General features: G+C 41.2%; 1 protein-coding gene across 6 annotated transcripts in view; it reads left to right on the plus strand.

Annotated features, from left to right (window-relative positions):
• The window catches only part of sgcg (sarcoglycan, gamma), a 596,108-nt gene that overhangs the window by 417,407 nt on the left and 155,869 nt on the right, over window positions 1-22,832 (plus strand). For all 6 annotated transcript variants that reach the window (XM_073043720.1, XM_073043716.1, XM_073043715.1 and 3 more), the window contains one exon: window positions 16,963-17,050. In XM_073043720.1, coding sequence (XP_072899821.1) covers window positions 16,963-17,050 — 88 coding nt within the window. The remainder of the gene's footprint in view (window positions 1-16,962; window positions 17,051-22,832) is intronic.

The following is a 22,832-nucleotide window of genomic DNA, read 5'->3' on the forward strand; positions in this document are numbered from 1 at the left end:
GCCTTCCTAAGGTACCACTCCTTAAAGACGTCTTGGATACTAAGGATGCTGGTAACCATGATAGAGCTGACTAATTTTACAAGTTTCTGCAACTTATTTTGATCTTGTGCAGTAGTGCCTCCCCCCCTCCGTACCAGACAGTGATGCAACCAGTCAGAATACTCTCACAGTACATCTGTAGAAGTTTTCATGTGTTTTAGTTGACAAAACAAATCTCCTCAAACTCCTGATGAAATACAGCCACCGTCTTGCCTCCTTTATAGCTACATTGATATGTTGGGTTCAGGTTAGGTCCTCAGAGATACTGACACCCAGGAACTTAAAATTGCTTTTTTTCTTTCTTTCTTTCTCTCTCTCTCTCTCTCCCCCTCTCTCTCTCTCTCTCTCTTCCCCCCCCCTCTCTCTCTCTCTCTCTCTCCCCTCTCCCCCCCCTCTCCCTCTCTCCTTTTGATCCCTCTGTGAGGATTGACCTGTGTTCCCTCGTCTTACCCTTCCTGAAGTCCACAATCAGCTCTTTGATCTTACTGACTTTGAGTGCCAGGTTGTTGCTGCAACGTCACTCAACTAACTTGGTATATCTCGCTGCTATATGCCCTCTCATCACCCATCTGAAATTTTGCCAACATTGGTTGTATCATCAGCAAATTTATAGATACCCTTTGAGCTATACCTAGCCACACAGTCATGGGTGTAGAGAGAGTAGATTAGTGGGCTTAGGACACACCTCAGTGGAGCACCAGTGTTAATTGACAGCAAGGTGGAGATGTTATCTCCAGTCCACACATTTTGTGGTCTTCCGGTTAGGAAGATGAGAATCCAGTTGCAGAGGGAGGTTCAGAGGCCCAGGTTCTGCAGCTTTTCGATCAGGACTGTAGGAGTGATGGTGTTTAATGCTGAGCTATAGTCAATAAACAGCATCCTGACATAGGGATTTGCATTGTGTAGGTGATCCAAGGCTCCATGGAGAGCCACTGAGATCACTTGTCCTGTAGACCTATTGCAGTGGTTCCAGGTTCTTCCTGAGACAGGAGTTGATTCTAGTCATGGCCAACCTCTCAAAATGTTTATTGATGTGAGTGCTACTGGACAATAGTCATTGGGGCAACTCACCCTACTCTTCTTGGGCACTGGTATAATTGTTGCTTTTTTGAAGTAGGTGGGAACTTCTGACTGTATCAGTAAGAGATTAAAAATGTCTTTGAATACTCCTGGCAGTTTGTTGGCGTAGCTTTGCAGGGCCTTACCATGTACTCCATCGGGCCCTGTCACTTGGCAAGGGTTCACCTTCTTGAAAGACAGCATGATATCAGCCTCTGAGACAGAAATCACAGGGTCATCAGATGCTGCAGGGATCCTCACAGCTGTGGTTTTATTCTCCCTGTGAGGATAAAAGTCATTGAGCTCGTCTGGAGATGAAGCATCACTACCATTCATGATGTTGGGCTTTGCTCTGTAGGAAGTAATGGCCTGCAAACCCTGCCAGAGTTGGCGTGCATCCAATGTCGCCTCCAACCTTGCTTGGAAGTGTTTCTTTGCTCTTGAAGTAAGCCATACTTGATTTTCTTATACAGACTTTGATTTTCCAGACTTAAATGCCACAAACCTAGCCCTCAACAGACTACAAACCTCCTAGTTCATCCATGGCTTTTGACTTCTGCTTTTTCTCCTTTATTCCAAACACAATAGATTTTAAATGGAGTGCACGTTTTAGTGGCCCATTCCCAATGGTCATTAATTTAAGGACTCACTGCAGCTACTTAGCAGAAATACGTATTTCAAAACAGAGGGAACCTCATGAATATATACATCTCGGGAAGCACTGAATGAGAAGGATCATGACCAGACTAATGAAATTACTTTGACTTTTCTGTCAGATCAAATCATTCCAAAAGCTTTTGGGAGAGGGAGAGTTCAGCAAGATAAGTAGAAATCTCAGAAACCAAGCCTTGAAATGTTTCTCTGTCTGCCTGAAACTTACCTGGAAGATGATGTAGACAAACAAATTACCTTCTAAATCCAGGCAACTTAATGTCTAAAAGTGATTTTCCAGTTACAAGTCCAATCAAAATGCATATTAAACCTGGAAAGCCAATCCCAAATCTGATAGGACCCAACTACATTTGGTAAACTAGTTTATTATCTGAGGTACAATGAAAAGCTTAGTTCTGTATATGGTCCATACGGATCATTTCATCACATGCAGTAGTACAACCGAGTTCAGAATTAGTTAGATATATACTCTGACAATAATCAAATCAAATTCAAGTTTAATTATCATTCAACCATACATGAATACAGCCAGTGTTCCGTTGGGGCCAAGGTGCAAAACATACAGAGCACATTCAAAATAGCAAGCAAAAAACATAGTTATGCCAAAAAATATATATACAGCATGTCCCTGAGCAACATGTCCTGCAATTAGATGGTGCAGTTCCCAGCAGAGCGCAACGAACATACACACACAATCCAGCCTGTCATTCCACGATCAAACACTGGAGGGCAGCACTGATGGGAGTGGCCAGCCCCCAACCAAGCATGGACACCACAATACACTACCTCCTGCGTCTCCTCTCCTGGACAGTAGCAGTAGGCAAGCTCACGGCTTGAGGCCTAGTCATCGCTACAAATGAGGCCATGCAGCTGCCCTGTCGTCTGTCATGTCACCAATCAAGGGAAACAGGCCTGCAGCATCTTACATTATCAATGTCCAACAGGTCTTGCAATCACCAGAGAAACGTGCAAGGCAATCAGCCACACTGGCTTCGTGCAACCATTCTGCTGCCTACGATGCCCTCCTGTAGCAGGCAGCAACATGGTCTACACCCAGTCCAGCTCCTCCAACATCCAATCCAGCTACTCCGGTCAATGAGCCTCTCACTGATGAGGTAGACATGCAGTACCCGGTGCGCCTGGAGTCCAGCATTGTTTTGCGATCGTAAGAAAGACATTTAACAAAGAAAGAAACTCCTCTGGTTGGATCCCAAGAGGCCGCTGCATTGGTAGATTTAGTCTTGTTAGGTTGGGTGAAGCTTTGTTTTGCTGCATGTGTCCTCTGTTGCATCAGAATTAGGTTTCATATCATCAGCATGTGCCATGGAATTTGTTAACTTTGCGGCAGCAGTACGATGCAGTACATCATAATAGAGAAATAACTGAATTACAGTAAATGTATATATTAAATAGTCAAATTTATTAAGTAGTGCAAAAATGGAAATTAAAAAGTAGTAAGGTAGTGTTCATGGGTTCAGTGTTCATTCAGAAATCAGGTGACAGAGGGGAAGAAGCTGATCCTCAATCACTGAGTGTGTGGCTTCACACTTCTGTACCTCCTTCCTGATGATAGCAATGAGAACAAGGTAATGTTACAACTATATAGGACCCTGGTCAGACCCCACTGGGATTACTGTGCTCAGTTTTATTACTGTGCTTTCTCCCAGGGCTGAAATGGTTGCCACAAGAGGACACAGGTTTAAGATGCTGGGGAGTAGGTACAGAGGAGATATCAGGGGTAAGTTTTTTACTCAGAGAGTGGTGAGTACGTGGAATGGGCTGCTGGCAAAGGTGGTGGAGGCAGATACGATAGGGTCTTTTAAGGGACTTTTAGATAGGTACATGGAGCTTAGTAAAATAGAGGGCTATGGGTAAGCCTAATAATTTCTAAGGTAGGGACATGTTCGGCACCACTTTGTGGGCCGAAGGGCCTGTATTGTGCTGTAGGTTTTCTATGTTTCTATGTAAGGAATGACCAGGGTGATTGGGGTCCTTAATGGTGAGGCCTTCTTGAAGATGTCCTGGATACTCTAGAGGCTAGTACCCATGATGGAGCTAACTGATTGTACATCTCTCTGCAGTTTACCTTGATGCCATGCAACAGCACCCCGTGTCCCCCCCCCCCCCCCACCAGACGGTGTTGCAGCCAGTTAGAATGCTCTTCATGGTACATCTGCAGAAGTTTGCGAGTTGTTTTGGTGACATAATAAATCTCTTCAAAAGTTGTTGATCCTTATTGATCTGTTTCATTCTCAAACACACCAATATCATTTCTATATATGCAGTGAATATTTGCTAAAGTATGGATAAAGTTACAATTAAACAATTTGGCCCTGGTCAGGTTGGCTTTTAACTCTAAACCAAAGTAACCCTCTACTCCAATCTTCCCAATGCAGATCAGCAATAAAAATCCAAGTTGTCCATTTCCAAATCAAGGTGGTTGAGACCCCTATCCCCACCCTTTACCATTCCAATCAAATGCCAGCCCTCACTTCCAGATCTACAGCTGACTAGTGGCTTTCCTTCACTTCCCACTCTGCAGTGCACTAACATGCACACACTAGCCAGGGTGGGACTTCTTTCCCTTTTCAACCTCATTTATGGGAGTTCTTCCACTGTCTACATACAGTTCAACTGTCAAAGGCTTGTTCTATGCTTTCATATTTTCCTCTTTATGGAGTTCTTTTCCCATTGTCGTAACGGTAAGTCTGTGAATGTTATGAGAAAAGGCTTACCGAGCTCACTGTCAGCAGCTCTCTGGCAGTTTTCCACCAATGCATCATTCCTGAGCATTGCTGAAATATGCCAGAACATTATGATTAGCTCAGAGCCTAGAATCCAGATAACTGTGTGTTCGCTGTCGATGGCTGGGTGGAGCTGTGAGTTCCCTGAGCCTTTTCTACTTGAAAGTAAGAACAGTTGAATAGATGGGGTGTGGGTTACAGAAAGCTGGAACGGTGAAACCTTACTCTGGCACGGGCAGACGCCCCGAAATAAACCTGTGAATGCCAGCATGCAAATGCTCTCTCTCCAACAATCAGCAGATTGATTCACTGCTTTGAAATAAATCAACAAGATAAGGGTGGCAGACTTTCAAACAAACTAATGCAATTGTAAGCTTGCGCTCACAGCTCCTGTTCGTATTTTGGAGTTATATCAATTCAGGTGAAATCCAGTCTTCGGTTCTTAATGGACATTGAAAATTGCAAGCAGTAAATTGAAGTTAAAAGCACACCCTTGCACAATGGTGGCCATGAATCACGATTGTATATGCAACAGCCAAACATTAAGACAATGAGGTTGTGTTAATTGGCCTGCATCAAACCAGGCTCTGTCATTCATGGCTAAGCTATTTGCATCGTTGTGACTGATTTCAAGCTGGCAGACCACACTGTCATGCAGCATATCAAACATGGTCACAAGTATAGTTGAAATCAATAGCTAATCTATTGCGTACTCTGGCTTCTGGCTTCTGGATCTCTATTAGCAGGCGTTTTTAGAATATCTGTGTCAATGGGGGTGTTTGAGCATTCAGAAGCGTCTCCCACTGTAAAAATGTAATTCAAAGGAAGCTTGTCAACTCATAATATTGAAGTACTGTAAATTAGGTAATTGTAACTATTGAGATTGTATTGAATCGCCTGCTGTTACCTCTGATCTTAAAGGTATAAAAATGTGGCGTGCAATGCTTTTGGGTTTGTGATCCTCTACCATGAGTGTCTCTACAAGAACATCTGTTTGTCATGATAAATAAGACTTTAATGCCTACAACTTCTCCAGTTTCTCCAGTGACTTGCTTTCTGTTATAAAAGCTGAAATCGTTACCCTTCACAGACATCCATGAAATAGAGAGAAAGATGCCAAATCTCCCTCACCATCCCACACACGTCCCAGCAAAGCATCAACCCTCCCCCCACTTGTGCCAGCAGAAAGCATCAGCCCCCCTATCATCCACCAAGCAACAGCAAGCTCCAGTGACCATGATTTATAGACCATCAAAAACTACTATCCATCCTAACACCTCTATATCTCAAAAGTCCCTCTCTCGCTAACAAGGGAGAGAGAGATATCACTCTTGCCACAGCGAGAGGGCAGATCAACAGGTCACTGTTTCAATGTTTCAGAGTGTAATGTCACTTATTTCGAGTTCCCCTGACTCGAGAATCAGCAAATTCTCTCTCACCATCGAGTGAGAGAGACTGCGATCGCTCGAGTGCAGAATTCTCCAACAGCTGCGCCCTTTGTCTCAATGTTCCGATCTCCCACGATGCTTCAGTTGGTGATATCAGCGAGGAATCGGGTCGTCCACTGGTCTGCAGAAAAATCAGTCAAGAGAACAGGAGATTTAAGCAGATTCACAGATGAATTCGAAGAAATTCGCCCAGGTTCACAAAAACCTCTGGTTCCCTGGGTTAATGGTAGAATCTGGGAGTGAGCTGATGGGAATATACAGAGAATCAAAAAGGACTTAGTTCAGGTTTAGAGTAAATGTGTATTTGATGGTCAGCACAGGTTTGATGGGCTGAATGGCCTGTTTCAGTTTAGTATGACTCTAGGGGGATTTTGCTCATCATTACTGCCCATGGTGCCAGAATGAGGATTAGCTTGTTTCTGCAATTCACCCAATGAACAGATTTGCTCAGTAAGTGAAACCCAAAAATCAGTTCTGAGGCCCTGCCATTACAATCCTTAGGTCGAAGTGTTAAAAGGCATCACATAATTAAATATATTCCTTCACAACCTAGGGCAACCCTGGAAGAAGGTTATGGTCTAGAAAAAAGTTTTGTAATTATTTTAAAAAGCTGCATATCTTAGAGCTTAAGTATCCATTGGGAAATTTCTTTGTTTCTCTCCACATTTTGCAGTGGGTTTTTCATTTACCCTGGCAATTTTCTTCCAACATAAACACTCCTGGAAAGTCATCAGATGTGATGTATCATTCACGTTGTCTGCAAAGAAGATTTTTCGACCTTCCCAGTTAGAAAAATTATATTTATTTATGGAACAATCAGCCTTTACTAACCTGTTTCCCTTGAAACGGTGTTTGTAAAAGGTCAAACTGCATTCTTTGTCTACTGACATCTGTGACCTTCTATAACCTCAGTAGAACCTATTATATATGTGTTAATTGCTTTGCCCATGGAAGTCGGGGTCACAGTCAATCTTAATTTCCTGGTTTCAGGGTCATTCTGGGTTGCTTCTGTTGGCTTTTGCAACATCCTTGTACAAGGCCTTGGTGAGACCGCACCTAGAATATTGTGTGCAGTTTTGGTCCCCTAATCTGAGGAAAGACATTCTTGCCATAGAGGGGGTACAGAGAAGGTTCACCAGATTGATTCCTGGGACTTTCATATGAAGAAAGACTGGATCAACTAGGCTTATACTCACTGGAATTTAGAAGATTGAGGGGGGATCTTATTGAAACGTATAAAATTCTAAAGGGATTGGACAGGCTAGATGCAGGAAGATTGTTTCCGAAGTTGGGGAAGTCCAGAACGAGGGGTCACAGTTTAAGGATAAAGGAGAAGCCTTTTAGGACCGACATGAGGAAAAACTTCTTCACACAGAGAGTAGTGAATCTGTGGAATTCTCTGCCACAGGAAACAGTTGAGGCCGGTTCATTGGCTATATTTAAGAGGAAGTTAGATATGGCCCTTGGGGCTAAAGGGATCAGGGGGTATGGAGAGAAAGCAGGTACAGGGTTCTGAGTTGGATGATCAGCCATGATCATACTGAATGGCGGTGCAGGCTCGAAGGGCCAAATGGCCTACTCCTGCACCTATTTTCTATGTTTCTATGTCCTACAATATGCTGCTCACTGTTGCATTCAGGAGTCCACCCAAACTTCGTACTGAAGGAGAACAAACTGATTTTCCTTCAGCCCACTAAAGAAGGCAGACCAGGCTCCCCCAGAATAAAATCTTCAGACACTGCACTCAAGTATTTAACAAAACCTCCCTGGAAACTTGCTGCCAGCAGTGCTTGCTGTAGCTGTGTTAGCACTCCCCAAGCAGGACAGACATAATTTCTGCAGGCACTGTTCTTTACCACCCTGTCTAGATACTCTCTGACCTTCTTGGAAAGCTTTCATCTCTCTGTGTCCCTTCATTGAAGCACCTATTCTTTCAATGCCTGTAGATAAGGAGTGTAGCTTGCGCGGTTGTATGTTCCTTTAGGTGGTCATGGCCCCTTTGCTATGTGCTAAGACTCTGCAGTGCATCTACTAGGATTCCTGTGCTGAAATTAAAATGTCCATTTCTGATCAGCATTACATGGAAAAAACTAGCAACAGACCTAAACCTCACAACTAAAGTTTTCTGTGACTTAAAACAGAATGTTTGAGAGTGACTCACCATGCTGCCTCAGTTTTATAAGTATGTAGTTGAGCAACTTCTGAGATGATTCCTGCACAGAAGAAGCTTTGCTGTTTTTCTCACTCATGTCAGGTTATGAGAAAAAGTATTGAAAGTAATCATTTTTAGCATTAAAACATCAACAAAGGTGAACCATTTTCATTTCAATTTTTCGTGTGTTTTCTCCACCACCATGTCTAAATTTACAATTTTTTTGCTGGTACCATGAGCCTGCTATTTTTGTACAGTAAAGTACAAAGCACAATGACCTACAATTGTGTGCATTTTCTGTCCTATATGTTATTTCTCCTAGCATTTTTGGAACAGTCACTGATTTTGAGGTACCAGGTAGGGGTTTTCCAGTAGGTTTTGAAACTCATTTTGAAAATAGAGTTCAACTTATTTGTAAAAAGGGGAAGGATCTGCAACATGTGAATATGGGCTTCCTTACATTAATGTTAATATCAGAGTAAAGGGATATGTTAAGAAGGCATGTTAGGTACACATGCAACTGCTACAGGAGAATGTGCTTGGCCACAATTTTAACCCTCAAATTGTTTACAAGTTCAAAGTTCAAAGTAAATTTACCAAAGAAAGTACACATATAACACCAGGACTATCCTGAGATTTATTTTCTTGCAGGCATTCACAGTAGAACGAAGAAATAAAATAGAATCAATAAAAGTCTACGCACAAAGACTGACAAGCAAACGATATGCAAAAGTCAAGCTGTGTAAATAGACATAAATAAAAATAAATGAATGGATAGATAAATAAATAAATAATGCTGAGAATGAATTGTAGAGTCCTTCACAGTGAGTTCATGGTTTGTGGGAACAGTTCGGGAGTCTGATCATGGTGAGGATCAAGTACACAAACATAGAATATAGGAGGTTTAACCTTGGAATTCCGAATGCCAGAAAATGTTCCCCATGTGTCCTGTCCCTGATTCCCTATGTTGTCGTCTGGACAGACTGTCCATTGATGTTTTGGCCAAGTGGATACAGCCCAGTAGATTTGGGAAGCTTGGTTAGAAACAGAATTCAAAGTAAATTTCTTTGTGCAATTCTGTTTCTGCTCCAAGGTGTCAATAGGTGAGGATCAGTGAAGAGCCAACATTATACCTGAACAATGCCAAATCCACTGAGCAGAGCACAAAATCTGAGCATCCTGAAATCCAGTTTGAGCCTAGGAATGAAAAGTTAAGTTGTAGCTCCATCTGTTCCTTAGCTGCTTTTACCCTGTGTGATGGGATACGATGTTGTAAGCAACGACCACGCCAACAGAGACGCCACCAGTACTTGGTATATGTTTCCAGGCCATGGCATTATAACTTCAGTAACTCCAATACATTCAGTAGCAAGTACACAGTCAGCAGAACTGTAATAAATAATATTGCTGAAACATATTCTTTGTGTGAAGTTAATGATAATTTTTAAACTCACTGGAATTGAATAATATACCTGGAGTTCCATTGTTACAATCATAAATAATCACTTATTTCAAGATACAGCATGGTAACCCTTCCAGCCCCACAAGCTTTTGCCTCCCAAGTACACCCATGTGACCAATTAACCTACTAATTCATATATCTTTGAAATGTAGGAAGAAACCGGAGTATCCGGGGGAAATCTGGGGAGAATGAACAAACTCCTTACAGGCAGTGGTGAGGATCGAACCACAATCCTCCATCTGCCACTGTCATAGTGTTACGCTAATTGCTACACTACCATGCGCCCCAAATATGATATGTAGTTGTTAGAAAATGAAGGTGTGTATTCAAGTTGCTCAACAGCATGGCCCTCAATTGGGTGTTCCTGTACATTGAATGTACTTTGGATGTGTCTTTTTTTAAATCTTGCCCTTGCATACTCTTAACTTCAATATAGATGCTTTCCTGTACAGTGATACCAAAAAAAAGAGAAAATAGATGTGTGCGTCTGGTCTTCACACCAAAGTCAACTGGCCATGAAATGCTTTTAATATATTCATGAAACAATTAAAATCCATTTTGTATTCAGAGATTTGCAATTATAATTAGAGAATAATGGACCTCTTGGGTGATTTACATTGATAGATTAACTGTCAGTTTGGAAAGGTTGCTACTTAATTGTAGACCACTTCCCTAGTAAATCAGTTCCAATTTAAACTCTAATTTTCAAACATGGCATTTAATCCATTAATGCGCACTGCATAGGTCATTCATTCCAAACATCTGTTAATACTAGTAGATCATGCCTTCTTTGTAATTGCATCAATGTGTTGGGCCCAGGATAGATCTTCAGAAATGTTGACACACAGGAAATTGAAACTCCTCACCCCTACCACTGCTGACCCATCAATAAGGCTGTGGTGATAGGTAAATTGCAGTGGGTCCAAGTTCTTGCTCAGGCAGGAGTTGATTCTGGCATGACCATCCTCTCAAAGCACTTCATCACCGTAGATGTGAGTACAAATGGGTGTTACTCATGGAGGGAGCTCACCCTTCTCGGGTACTGCTATGATTGTCACCCTTTTGAAACCTCTGACTACAGCAGTGAGAGATTGAGGATGTCCTTGAGCACTCTCGCCAGTTGGTTGGCGCATGGTTATGGTGGCCTACCAGGTACGCCATCAGGGCCTAACTCCTTGCAATGAAATACGTTCTGACGTTGGACTTCAAGATAGAGATTACAGAGTCACCAGATGTGGCTGGGATTTACACAGGTGTAGTTCTATTCTCCCTTTAAAAGCGTGCATAAAATACATTGATCTCATCCGGGAGTGAAGCATCACAGCCATTTATGATGTTATGTTTTGTCTTAGCAAAGAGTTTTGATGGGATTTGAGGAATAATGTATTCACCCAGATGATGGTTCCGATCTGGAACACATACACTGAGAAGGTGGGAGAGGCCACCACAGGCAAAACCTCCCCAGCACTGAGCACATCTACAAAGAACTCTGACAAAAAAAGCAGCATTCATCATCAAGGACCCCTAGCATCAGGCCATGTTCTCTTCTCGCTGCTGCCGTCAGGAAAGAGGTACAGAGACTTAGGACCTTCACCACCAGGTTCAGGAACAGTTATCACCCTTAAACCATCATCAGTCTCCTGAACCAGTGTAGAATACTTCATGCACCTCAACTCTGAGCTGGTTCCACAACCAATAGACTCACTTTCAAGGTCTCATCAACTCATGTTCTCAGTATTATTTAAATATTTATTTGCAGCTTGCCTTCTTTTGCACATAGGTTGTTTATCTGTCTTTGTGTATAGATTTTCATTGATTCTGTTGTATTTCTCTGTTCAATTGTGAATGCCTACAAGAAAATGAATTTTAATTTACTTTGAACTTTGAATCATCAAGGCATAAGAAGATACAGACTGACTGTTGGTAAGTAGGATTAGTATAGATACGCCGGGTGGAGATACGTCTCTACCAAAGGAAATGTAAGGCATTCCCTTCCTCCGCTAGCCCGCAGGTAACCCCTGGGCAAGATGTAGCACCTGCTTAGCCCCACAATCAGGGTCACGTGAAGCCATGGAGCAGATGGAGGATAGTCATATGAGCAGATAGTGCATATCACAAGTCCTGGTTTTGCGACCACTGGTGCCAGGTAGACAATCTCTGAAGTGTATTGATAATAGCGGGGTCACCCGTCTTATAAAGACACAACCCAGAAAAAGGCAAGGATTACCACTTCTGTAGAAAAATTTGCCAAGAACAATCATGGTCATGAGACCACGATCACCTATATCATTCAACATGGCACATAATGATGATGATGGTGATGATGACAGATAAAGCACTTAGCAATTAACATAAACATGGTGGGCCAAAGGGCCTGTTTCAGTGCTGTTTGACTGACTCTGTCACAGAAGAAATTAGCAGGCAAAGAGAGGAAAAAAGTTCAGGAATGGGTTCAAAACTTCCTTGAAGAAATGCAACATTCTGCTGACTCCAAGAAATACAGATTTGGGCAAGGAAAAGGCAGATTAAATTTAATCGGCACACGTATTGAACTTTGGAAGGTCAAATGAAAAAGGAAAGTATATAGTTATTGGCAGGATCTGTAACAGTACTGATGTATGGCGGGATCTTGGGGTCCGAGTCCACAGTTTCCTGAAAGCAGGGAGGGTGGGAAAGAAGGTGTTTGGCACATTTACTTTCTCTGCTCTGGGCATTGAGTACAAGGTTAGAAAAGTCACTTAGCAGCTTTATAAAACGTTGGCAATACTTAGAGTATTGTGTCACTCCATCGCAGGAAAAAGGTGAAAGGTTTGGAAGGGCTACAGAAATGTTTACTAGGATGCTGCCTGGATTAGAGGGATAAGCTGTAAAGAGAGTTTGGGGGAAAAAACTTGGGTTGTTTTCTGTGGTTTGTGGGAGGGTCAGGGGAGACCTGTTACTTCCTGTACCCATTGAGTGCATGTTCATGTTATTCTGCTTCTGTGGTCTATCCACTTCAACCTTTGACATGTTGTGCATTCAGAGATGATATTTTGCACACCACTGCTGTAACAAGTCATTATTTGAGTATTGTCATCTCCCTGTCAGCTTGAACCAATCTTTCTGTTCTCTTCTGACCTCTCTCATTAACAAGACATTTTTGCCCACAGAACTGCCATTCATGTTTTTTTTTGCACCATTCTCTGTAAACTCTTTGAGACTCTTGTTCATGAAATTTGCAGAAAATCAGCAGTTTCTGAGATACTCAAACAACTTCATCTGGCACCAACAACCATTCCACAGTCAAAGTCACATAGATCACATTTCTTCCCTGTTCGGATGTTTGATCTGAGCAATAACTGAACCTCTTGACCATGTCTGCCTGCTTTTATGCATTGTTGTTGCAACATGATTGGCTAATTAGATATTTGCATTAATAGGCAGGTGTACAGTTGTACCTAATAAAGTGGTCACTGAGTGTATTAACTTTGTGAGAGGCATAAATAGGGTAGAAAATCAGGATCTTTTTCTCAGGGCAGAAAAGTCAAACACTGGAGAACATATATTTAAGGTGCAGCGGAGAACATTTAAAGGAGATGTGTGGGGCAAGTTTTTTTTTACACAGCAAGTAGTAGGCACCTGGAATGGGCTACCGGGGGTAGTGGTGGAATAGTGTGTTTAGGAAGCTTTTAGATCGACTCATGAATGGAGGGGTATGGAACATGTGGAAGTAGAAAGGATTTTACTTAAATTTGTCACACACATCGCAGACTGGCATTGTTTTATGTCCTACTTTCTGTGTTCTGTGCTCTATGAATTCAGTCAATGACTATTCAAATGAAGAAAGAGCATTTTTAATTCTTTCAAGGGACACAGGCTTCACAGGCTGAGCCAGAATTTAATTGCCCATCCCGAATTGCCCTTGGGAAGGTGTTAGTGAGATTCCTTCTTGATCAGCTGCAGGCCTTGAGCGGTGGTTCTGTTAGGGAACATAACCATAATTGTGATCTAGTGGCAGTGTAGGAACAGCGATTTATTCAAGACGGCACTGAAAACCTTACAGCCGTGCATCATAAACACACAAGATCTCTATGTAAGCAGGAGGAGTGTATTACCTCACAAATTACCTCCAGTCCTTTCCTGTCAGCTACCTTTTGGGTCTATCAGTGGAAGAGTTTGTGTTGCCACATAGGCCTCGTTAGCCATCTTAGAAACCAAAAAGAACAGAGAGATAGCAAGATGTTCTTGATTCCTAGGAACTGCTTAAGAAGCAAACTTCCTCAAAGTGGGATTTCACAGTGAGAATACTCAAGCTTCTACCAGAAGATTGATTCCTCTACATTCAGAATATGATTAGCTTGTACCAAATCATAGTTGAGCATTCAATATCTGACAGTGGATGGTTCACCATGACGGACTGATCTAATCCTTTTGTTATGCTGCAATTTGTCATCAAATTCAATCTGCTGAGGATGTTGAATGGGGAGAGGACACTGATGTCCGTTCACTTCCAGTGAATTTGAAAGGTAAAGTGAACCAATATAAATGTTTAACTAAACATTCAGCATGAAGATCAGAGTTTAATGTACCGGTAATAATATCTCTATCCAGGTCTATTGTAACACCAAAAGCCACCTAAGTATCTTGGGATGTAGAGATATGGATGACAGATGTCTGACGTGCAGCATCTGCTATTTGGGCATTTTGGGATCTTGCCATTCATGTTCACAGATATAGCAGGAAGCATGCCTTTTGGATACACTCCAAACTGCTGAAAGTACACAGGGTAACACACACAAAGTGCTGGAGAAACTCAGCGAGTCACGCTCTGTGGTGAGGAATAGACAGTAAAAGTTTTAGGCCTGAAATGTTGATTGTTTGTTCCTCTCCATAGATGCTGCCTGACTTGCTGAGTCCTCCAGAACCTAGTGTGTGTTACTCTGGGTTTTCAGCATAAAATCACTTATGTTTAAGTACATGGGTAGGTAGATTTGGATGCCAACAAGAGTACATCACCAACTTTAAACAGAACACTGCCAAATAAAACTTTAATTTTGTATCTTACTTCACATGTGCAACATTTTTGCAGGATTCAGTGTTTATTAGCAGAAAGGACTGAACTGTATGCGTTAGTTAAAGGACTCATCAGTATCTGCAGGTTGACTGCTGATTTATTCACCATGTTGGCTGCAGTTTGGAGTTTACAAACCATGTTCCAGTCTGTGAATGGGTTATGTTTACCTCAAGACTTCAGAAGAGCTCTGTTGCTTCCAGAGCTTTGTGGTTTATTTAGCATCTCCCTAAAAGAGTATCATAATGAGGGAATAGAGAGCAAGTAGGGAAAGATGAGAGAGAGGAGACGAGTGGTTCAAGGAGCATAAACAACAAAATTCTGCAGGCAATATTTCTTCTATGGGCATCTCAACAAAAGAGATGCTTCTGGAGTCAGCTATTCCTTAAGGAAGTTTCAACCAAGCCATGCCAAATGATGCAGCTACAGCAGTCACTTGGGTATAGGATGGTGCCTGTCTGTCAGAAAGATGGTGGGGGATGAAGAAACATACTGTAAGTGGCTCCATTGCATTGTAATAAGAGATATTGATTTGACAGTACAATGAGTATAGAGAAGAATGTGAAATGATTGCATTGTATTTCTTGATTTTTTTAAAAATAAAGTATGTTTTTGAAATAAAAAAGGATGTTATAGATGATACTAAACTCCAGAGAACTCTAGTAGATGATCCTCACCTCTTGTCTGATTCAGAGAATGCTTGTATTCAACCTGAACATTTACATGAGCGTTTAAAGAGTCCATGTCTGTCAAAGCCTATTGTTTGTCTTCTCTGAATCATATCCAATAGCTGGGGATCATCCTTTAGTGGCCAAGTGTTCTCTGTTGCTGTTAAAGAGGTACTAGGGAATCTTTGGCTGTTCTTTAATAAAAGATCAGTCTGCCTTCCAAAGACCTCATCTGTCAACTTCAGGCAAGGTACTTTAAATTCTGTTGCTATGGATGTTGGTTTACAGATGCCTGAGATTGAATCTGAGTACAGATAACAATGGTTTGAGATACTGAGGATTATTAAAAAAACATACTCATTTTACAAGTCTTTTAATTCAGAGTGCAGACAGTTATATAGATTCCAGATGTCTTAGATCTGCGGCTGTGGTGCAATTATTCTGTTTTTCATCACTCCACAGAGGAGGAGTAGTAGGATTAAAAATTCTCAGCACTAACTCTGTCCACATTGTTTTCGCTTAATCCCTCTAATTACCACTCCTACCCACAAACTCCCAGCACTGTGAGGTTTGTATCCCTGCCAGCTTAGGTTTTCTGAATTCGGATTTCCTTATAGTCTCTTCAAGTTGACTACTAATGGCTTCAAGTTGACTACTAATGGCTTCAAGTTTCTTCCTCCGGTGTTGATATTGGTCTTTTAAACAGCAGCAGGCTTTACCTCTCCCTGCTGCTCCAAACCAATGGTTCATTCACAGATTTCTCTCACACTTCTTCCACTTGCTGGCACCAACAAAACCAAACTGTGGAATTTATGGACTCAAATATCTTGCGTGCAAAGTTGATGCTTTACTCTGGATATGAAAATGGTTCCAAGTAAAATTACCTCAAGTTCCTTGAGTATTCTGATTAGTCAGGCTCAAAATGTCATGCATTATGAAGCTTGTTACTTGGGAACTCACTAAATTTCTACCTTAGGGGATGTAAAAGATGACATATACTATTTTATTTTATTATGAAGTATTGCCTATGATTTCTATGAATAGTTAGTTCTGGTCTCTCTCATTGTCTGTTTCACTGTTCTTATTGATATTCTTTAAATAAATATTAGCAACTTACAAAAAAAAATAAAACCATTAAAACTAGGAATGGGACTGACAACTTCACTGCAATAGCACAGCTTGGTTCCACTGCATGCACCTTAGAGAATAATGTCCACATCTGTGGACTATGCAAACTCCTCCTTTTTAAAATATTTTCTTCCTGGGGGATGGATGCCTAAAACAGCTGCTTGAAACGTTCATGCATGAAAAGCCAGGACACAACTGTGGTGAACTCATGGGACTTGGATCCTCTTTCTCAAATCAGTGGGGTGATGAAAAGATAAGGAAAAGAAATGGAACAATTGAATTCAAACTTTAAAGAATTGAGAAAGTTGTGAATGAATAGAAGTGTATTGAGAATTTTCCCCAGTTCCAGTAAAATATTATTGATCTGAAAATTTAACAATGCTTCTTGCTCTATGAAGGTTGAGTATTTCCGCATTTTCTGTTTTTGGTTTTCATTATTACTTGGGGTTTTCTTCAAAAAAAAGTGTTTTATACGTGGCAATTCTTATTTATGGTCCAGATTTTCCAAATGTAAATATACTTTGCTTCAACTCCCTGCAGGATTCCCCCTTGCTTGTGGATTCTTCTCAGAATGTGACTGTTAATGCTCGAAACTCCAATGGGCATGTGACTGGCAGATTAACAGTGGGTGAGTGCTGCTGTAATGATTTTCTTCTCAATCTGCTATAGAGAATGCTTATTGAAATTGTACAGGACACAATAGGCTTGTCACTTAATGTCATAATATTTGATGTGTCATACAATAAGCAAATATTTATCTAGGATAAGCATTGATAATGCTACCCTGCTAGAATAGAGATTTACTCATCAAAGGCAGAATTAAACTGTATTTTAGGGTTTGATTAAGGATGGTTTTTTGCTGCTTTTATACTGGATCAGGAGCAATTCACACTCCCGGGTAGCTTACAATATAAAAAAATTTGGTTTGAATGTCACCTGAGTTATCAGTGACATTGGCCCAGATTTTACAGAGTGGGGTCTTCTCTCCATACTCAGTCTGAGTATTTCCATTAGTATCATTGTCCTTGCCTTTCTTTACCTCAGTCCACCTACCACTGAATTTCTCCTTTATACATCTATTGCCCTTGGATCTGACTAGTTTTAATGCTGCTAGATTTTCTCCCAGCCTCTGGTGGGTCAACTCATCGAACACTGTGCACTCATTTCCTTTGCTATTACAAATCCCATTACTCCACAAATTCCATTCATAACAATTTATGCTGGATCCCCATTGACTAGTGCCTCAAGTTTAACATAATTGACTTTGTCCTTCAAGATTTTCACGCCTTTGCCTCACATTGCTCCAGGCAGACATCTCATAGAAACATAGAAAACATACAGCACAATACAGGCCCTTCGGCCCACAAAGTTGTGCCGAACATGTCTCTACCTTAGAAATTACAAGGCTTACCCATAGCCCTCTATTTTTCATTCTAAACCCTGCATTTCTCTGGCCTAAATTTTATCTTAATGTTCCCCATCATTGGATACCCACACCTTGCTTGCTGAAACTCCCCTTTTCAAAGTCTTATATCCCCATCTTCAAACCTTTGGTAAAGCCAAATTACTTCTATCCCAAATTTGTAAATGTGCTTGTAATGTTCTTCCTCTTACGATTTCATCCTCTGCCTGTGAAGCAGTTTGGGATATTTTCCTTCATTAAAAGCATTGTATAAAGGTAGAGCATGATGACTTTGGGAAACTTTTTTTAAAACTGAAATATAGATATACCACTTCTTGAAGAATTTTAATATTTTGATGGTATCGGAGAAGGATGGCACAAAACATAATGGAGGATTTTAGAAAGTGTCTTCAAAAGGCAGTGATATCTCCATGTTGGGAAAAGAATGGTGAGGGCTCTCAGCAAGTAAGCAAACAGTGAGAATTGGACAAATTCTTTATCCAGAGGTTCTTAAAGCAATTAATGATGTCACATAGTATAAAGATGCAGTCATCAGTTCTGATATTATGCTGGCACACAGATCATTGACAAAGCAGCAGGTGATGGTTAGATGCTGCCCTGACTAACTTCTGTAGCATTGTTCTGGGCGACATTGATTGTGTGAGCAATGGCTCCAACTTGTGGAGTATATTCTTCTTATTGACCAAAGCTCCTTGATGGTATGGTATATCACTTGTTGCCTTGTTGTTGAGGATATTTACTATACCCCAAATCGGTATTTCAGATCTTTGGTATGTTAGGATTTAGGCTGTAATTGGACCTGGAGCTGAGTGATCATGGGGAAAGCTAAACAAGATGTCAAAGGGCAAGTTATTCATGTTCTTGACATTGGATTTCCAAAGTTGACAGAAGTGAAAAGTTGCAGAGGTAATTAGCAGTGTGGATATTTCTTTTCTCGTGGACAGAAAAATTTCCACATTGTCTGTCAGTACTATAACTTTATGGGAACAGTTTGCCTACAAGCTTGCCTATTCTGAAACAGGTTTTAAGTTTCACTTTTTGGTCCAGTAGTCTTTGTTATATCCAGTGTCCTCAGGGTTTCTTGGTATCACACAGCACAAGCTGAATTGGGTACAGACTAATTATCAGCCAGAAAGCAAGGTGAATCATCCATGTGGCACTTCTTACTGAACGTAATTGCAAATGGTTTCTCACAACAGTTGAGGATTTTAACTTTTTTGGAGTCTCATCCCATTTGTTATTTATTTGAGTGTTGTTACGTATCCCATAACTGGATCACTTACCAGCAAAGATAGAGAGGTCTGTTGAAGTCTGATGGCACTATTTTGTAGAAGTTTTTATTTATAAAGGGGCACAAAAATAAGGTTAATACAAACATTCAGATAACATACGTCGTCAATACTCAATCTAAAGCGCAGGTATAGTAATAATCAATAAGAAATAAGCTCTATCGTTGTCCAGGGGTAATATATATTGTCCGATGTATATATAAAAGTCTCTCGAGGTCACTGCAGTTCCACCAGCTGCCGTCTTTTGGGTGTCGCGGTGGTGCACTTTGTTGGAGAGAAAGAGAGATAGGTATAGAATGGAACAGTTACCCGGCGGGTTTTCCAACCTTTATGAGTTCAATCCATCGGAGTCTCGTTGGGGGGTGGCCGTTCACTTGTGGCCTCTCCTGTAGTTAAAGCCGTTCTTCCGTGGTGAGGTCACCAATCCCAGGCAAGGAAAAGACGCACACGAACCCCACCACCGGCTGTCGCTATTAAACGCTGTCACAGGATTTCTGGCGTGTCTTCTGGTGCGTCTGAGGGGCCGTCTTTACAACCCCTCTTTTATCTGAACTCACGGGGTCTCAGATGTCAATCAGGTTGGGATGATGCAATCTCTCTCCGTCTCTCCACCCACGTTGCCCTGAGGATATACACGTAGTACAGTTCCCAATTCACAAAGGTGTCTCCAAGAGACAATGACCACAGTCGCCAGCTTTTGCCTCACCGTGAAACGAGGGACACCGCACGTATCTTTCTCTTCTCTTGGGTCCTTGACCCCCCCTTCACTAGGGCTCTTGCGATTCTCACAAAGGAGGGGGCTGGGATCATAACAGTGTTAATATACATAACTAATTGTGTCAGCACTCCAGAGGTCTGATCTGATCCATTAATTGTGGAACCATTTGCTTCTGCCCATTCCATGCTGCTGTTTTGTCAGGTTGGCATCTCATTTGTAGGGAAGTCTGAGGCTGATCCTGGCATGCCCTTCTCACCCATTGAATCAAAGCACTGGCTCCTGTCTTGATGGAGTGGTGATACGTTGGAAGCTGAAATGAAAGATTGTGATGTTAACATTGTTGCTGCTGCCGAGGGCCCACAGTACCAGTCTCAAGATGCCAGATCTGTTCAATCTCCTGCGATTATTTTCCCATATAGGGCGTATTTGAAATGAAGATAATATTTTATTTCCACAGGATAGGCTGGTAAAGATGAAAGTCAAGTAGGTCATGTTCTTGTGCTGATTTGTTTGTCGACTGCCACAGGCCTAGTCTTCCTGCAATCTCTCTCAGGATACAACCAGCGTGACCAATGATGATGCTACCAAGTTGTTTGCTGCAAATCCCCCCAACTCTGAGTATATTCTGTGCTCTTACCACTTCCATTGCGTCTTCAATGAGAAGTATTGATTCATCACTGAAGGATGATATTAGGTGGAAATCAGGAGAATGTCCTCTTTCTCAGGCTTGACCTGATGCCATGAAACTCCATAGAGTTAGTTTTATGGACCCCTAATGCCTTGTGTCTGTTTACCATTGTACCATCACCCGTCCTGTGTCAATCCTGCTAATGGATCAGGATGGCTTTGGAGTTGTGATAGAGAAGTTTGCAATTTTGTCATCAAGGGGTGATTCTCTTGCTGTGACTCGCAGGCTGTAGCTCGACTGGTCAATGAAATAATTCTCCCTTTTTAAAAACCAGTCTATTCATGACAATAGCAGTACTTGTAAAATCTTTTCACTTTTGTCATGACTATTGTGTTAATTTGGGTATGTGCAACAGAGAAAATTATAGTTATATTTCAAATAATAAAAAGATATATTTATCTTGTCTCCGAGACGGTTTTCACTTTAAATGTATATTGTAAATGCTGGTCACTTGTCTTGGCTGCAGGAATACGTGTTAGTTTCTGAAATGATGAAGGACATTGCACTGGAGTTGCTGACATCCTAGTTGACTAGGTTAAGAGATGCCCTTGAACTCTCCAAATGACCACTGTGCTTGTGCTTGTTTCTGAAGCCTGTTTATCATAAAAATCAACTAAAAGGTTGTGCCTCTTCTTCAAGGAGTGGAAGAAGGAGGCGGGGAGGGGACCAGGGATGTTGTGGTTGGATTCCATGTCATCAACAACCCTGGGGCAGGGGCTTCGGATTTCTATCCAGCTCAGGAGTTATCTTCAAGTCATTTTAGATAAAAACAGTCACCATATCAGTGATTGTACTTAAAGGTCTCACTTAATGTTGCTTGTTCATTCAGAGGAGCATTGGAGTTATTTTCTATATTCTGAGTAGCTACAGTTAAGTAAATAAAAGTGTAAACAAATTGGTCATTCCCATTTGTCATTCATTTATCTCTTCATTGTTCAATGAAGTTATAAACTGTCAAGTAGTTTATAAGCCAGGCCAGCTTTGACATAATGTTATTGCTTTTGCTTTTCCAAAGGCAAGGTGAAGTAGCTAGGCAACCTCGTTCTCGGGATAAATGATTTCTGTTTAACCCGTAGTTGTGCTTCCACCTATATACTAGGCAAGGAAAGACCCATTTAGTGGTCTCACTTACGAGAAGTAATCGATTAGAAAAATGGCAAAAATACCCACCTGGAGCCATATGGCTCAAGAGACATCTAGGTACATTTTTGAAAAAAAAGAAATTTAAAAATTTGTTGAGAATGCATCTGGTGAATGATATAATGTGTATTTCCCAAAATGGCTATTTCTCATTGGCAGAGATATAAATCTGAAGCTGAATTGCGAACATAAGGACGAACCAGAGTTAAATGTAACTGCAGCCTATCAGGGTTAATGCAATGTTGCTTACTCAGTATGCCATGTTATTTCAATAGATTTATTTATAGTGAGGGTACAGTTTGTCTTTTGGTTGATTACTAGGTGTTAATGTATTTAATGCCCCTTGTCCTTGAAGAGGAAGCATTTTAGTTATTTTTGATATTAATTTTATTTATTTATTTAATGAGATACAGTGTGAAGTAGGTCCTTCTGACTCTTCGAGCCACACTACCCTCTGTACAAACCTAGCCTAATCACAGACAATTTACAATGACATTTAACCTGCCAACCGGTACATCCTTAGACTGTTGGAGGAAACGAGGACCCGGAGGAAATCCTCACGGTCATGGGGAGAACGTACAAACTCCTTACAAACAACGGCAGGAAGTGAACCCAGGTTACTGCCAGTAAAGCATTGTGCTAACTGCCAAGCCTCCATGCTGCATGAGCTGTTACGGTCAAGAACATAAAGATGTACACAAATTAATTGTTGCTGCTCATCACTTATTTCTTCACCCGTCAAAGAAATTGTAAAACTGTTTAGCACAGGTTGAGCGTTCCTTATCCGAAATTCCAAAATCCCAAAACCTCTGAAATCCAATATTTTTAAGGTGTTGACAGGACGTCACAAATGGAAAATTCCACAAGGTGCTGGGAAGGTTCCCAGGCGATGTGCAGTTCTCTGCACACCATAAGCAGCTTGAGAAGTGACCTCACGTATGTAATGAATAGAAGTTAATGCAAAAATATTTTAAAAGTACTGCATAATGCGAAAAATTAGGATCTCAATCATGTATTGAAAGAGTGGATTCATCAGCGACAGGGTGAGTAGTTGGTGCTTAACGGTATGCTGATCATGAAACAAGCCAAGATCTATCGTGACAAACTGAAAATTGAAGGCAATCGTGAATATTCAGCAGGCAGGTTACAGAA

The sequence above is a fragment of the Hemitrygon akajei genome, chromosome 4 (genome assembly GCF_048418815.1).
Source record: "Hemitrygon akajei chromosome 4, sHemAka1.3, whole genome shotgun sequence".
NCBI lineage: Eukaryota > Metazoa > Chordata > Chondrichthyes > Myliobatiformes > Dasyatidae > Hemitrygon > Hemitrygon akajei.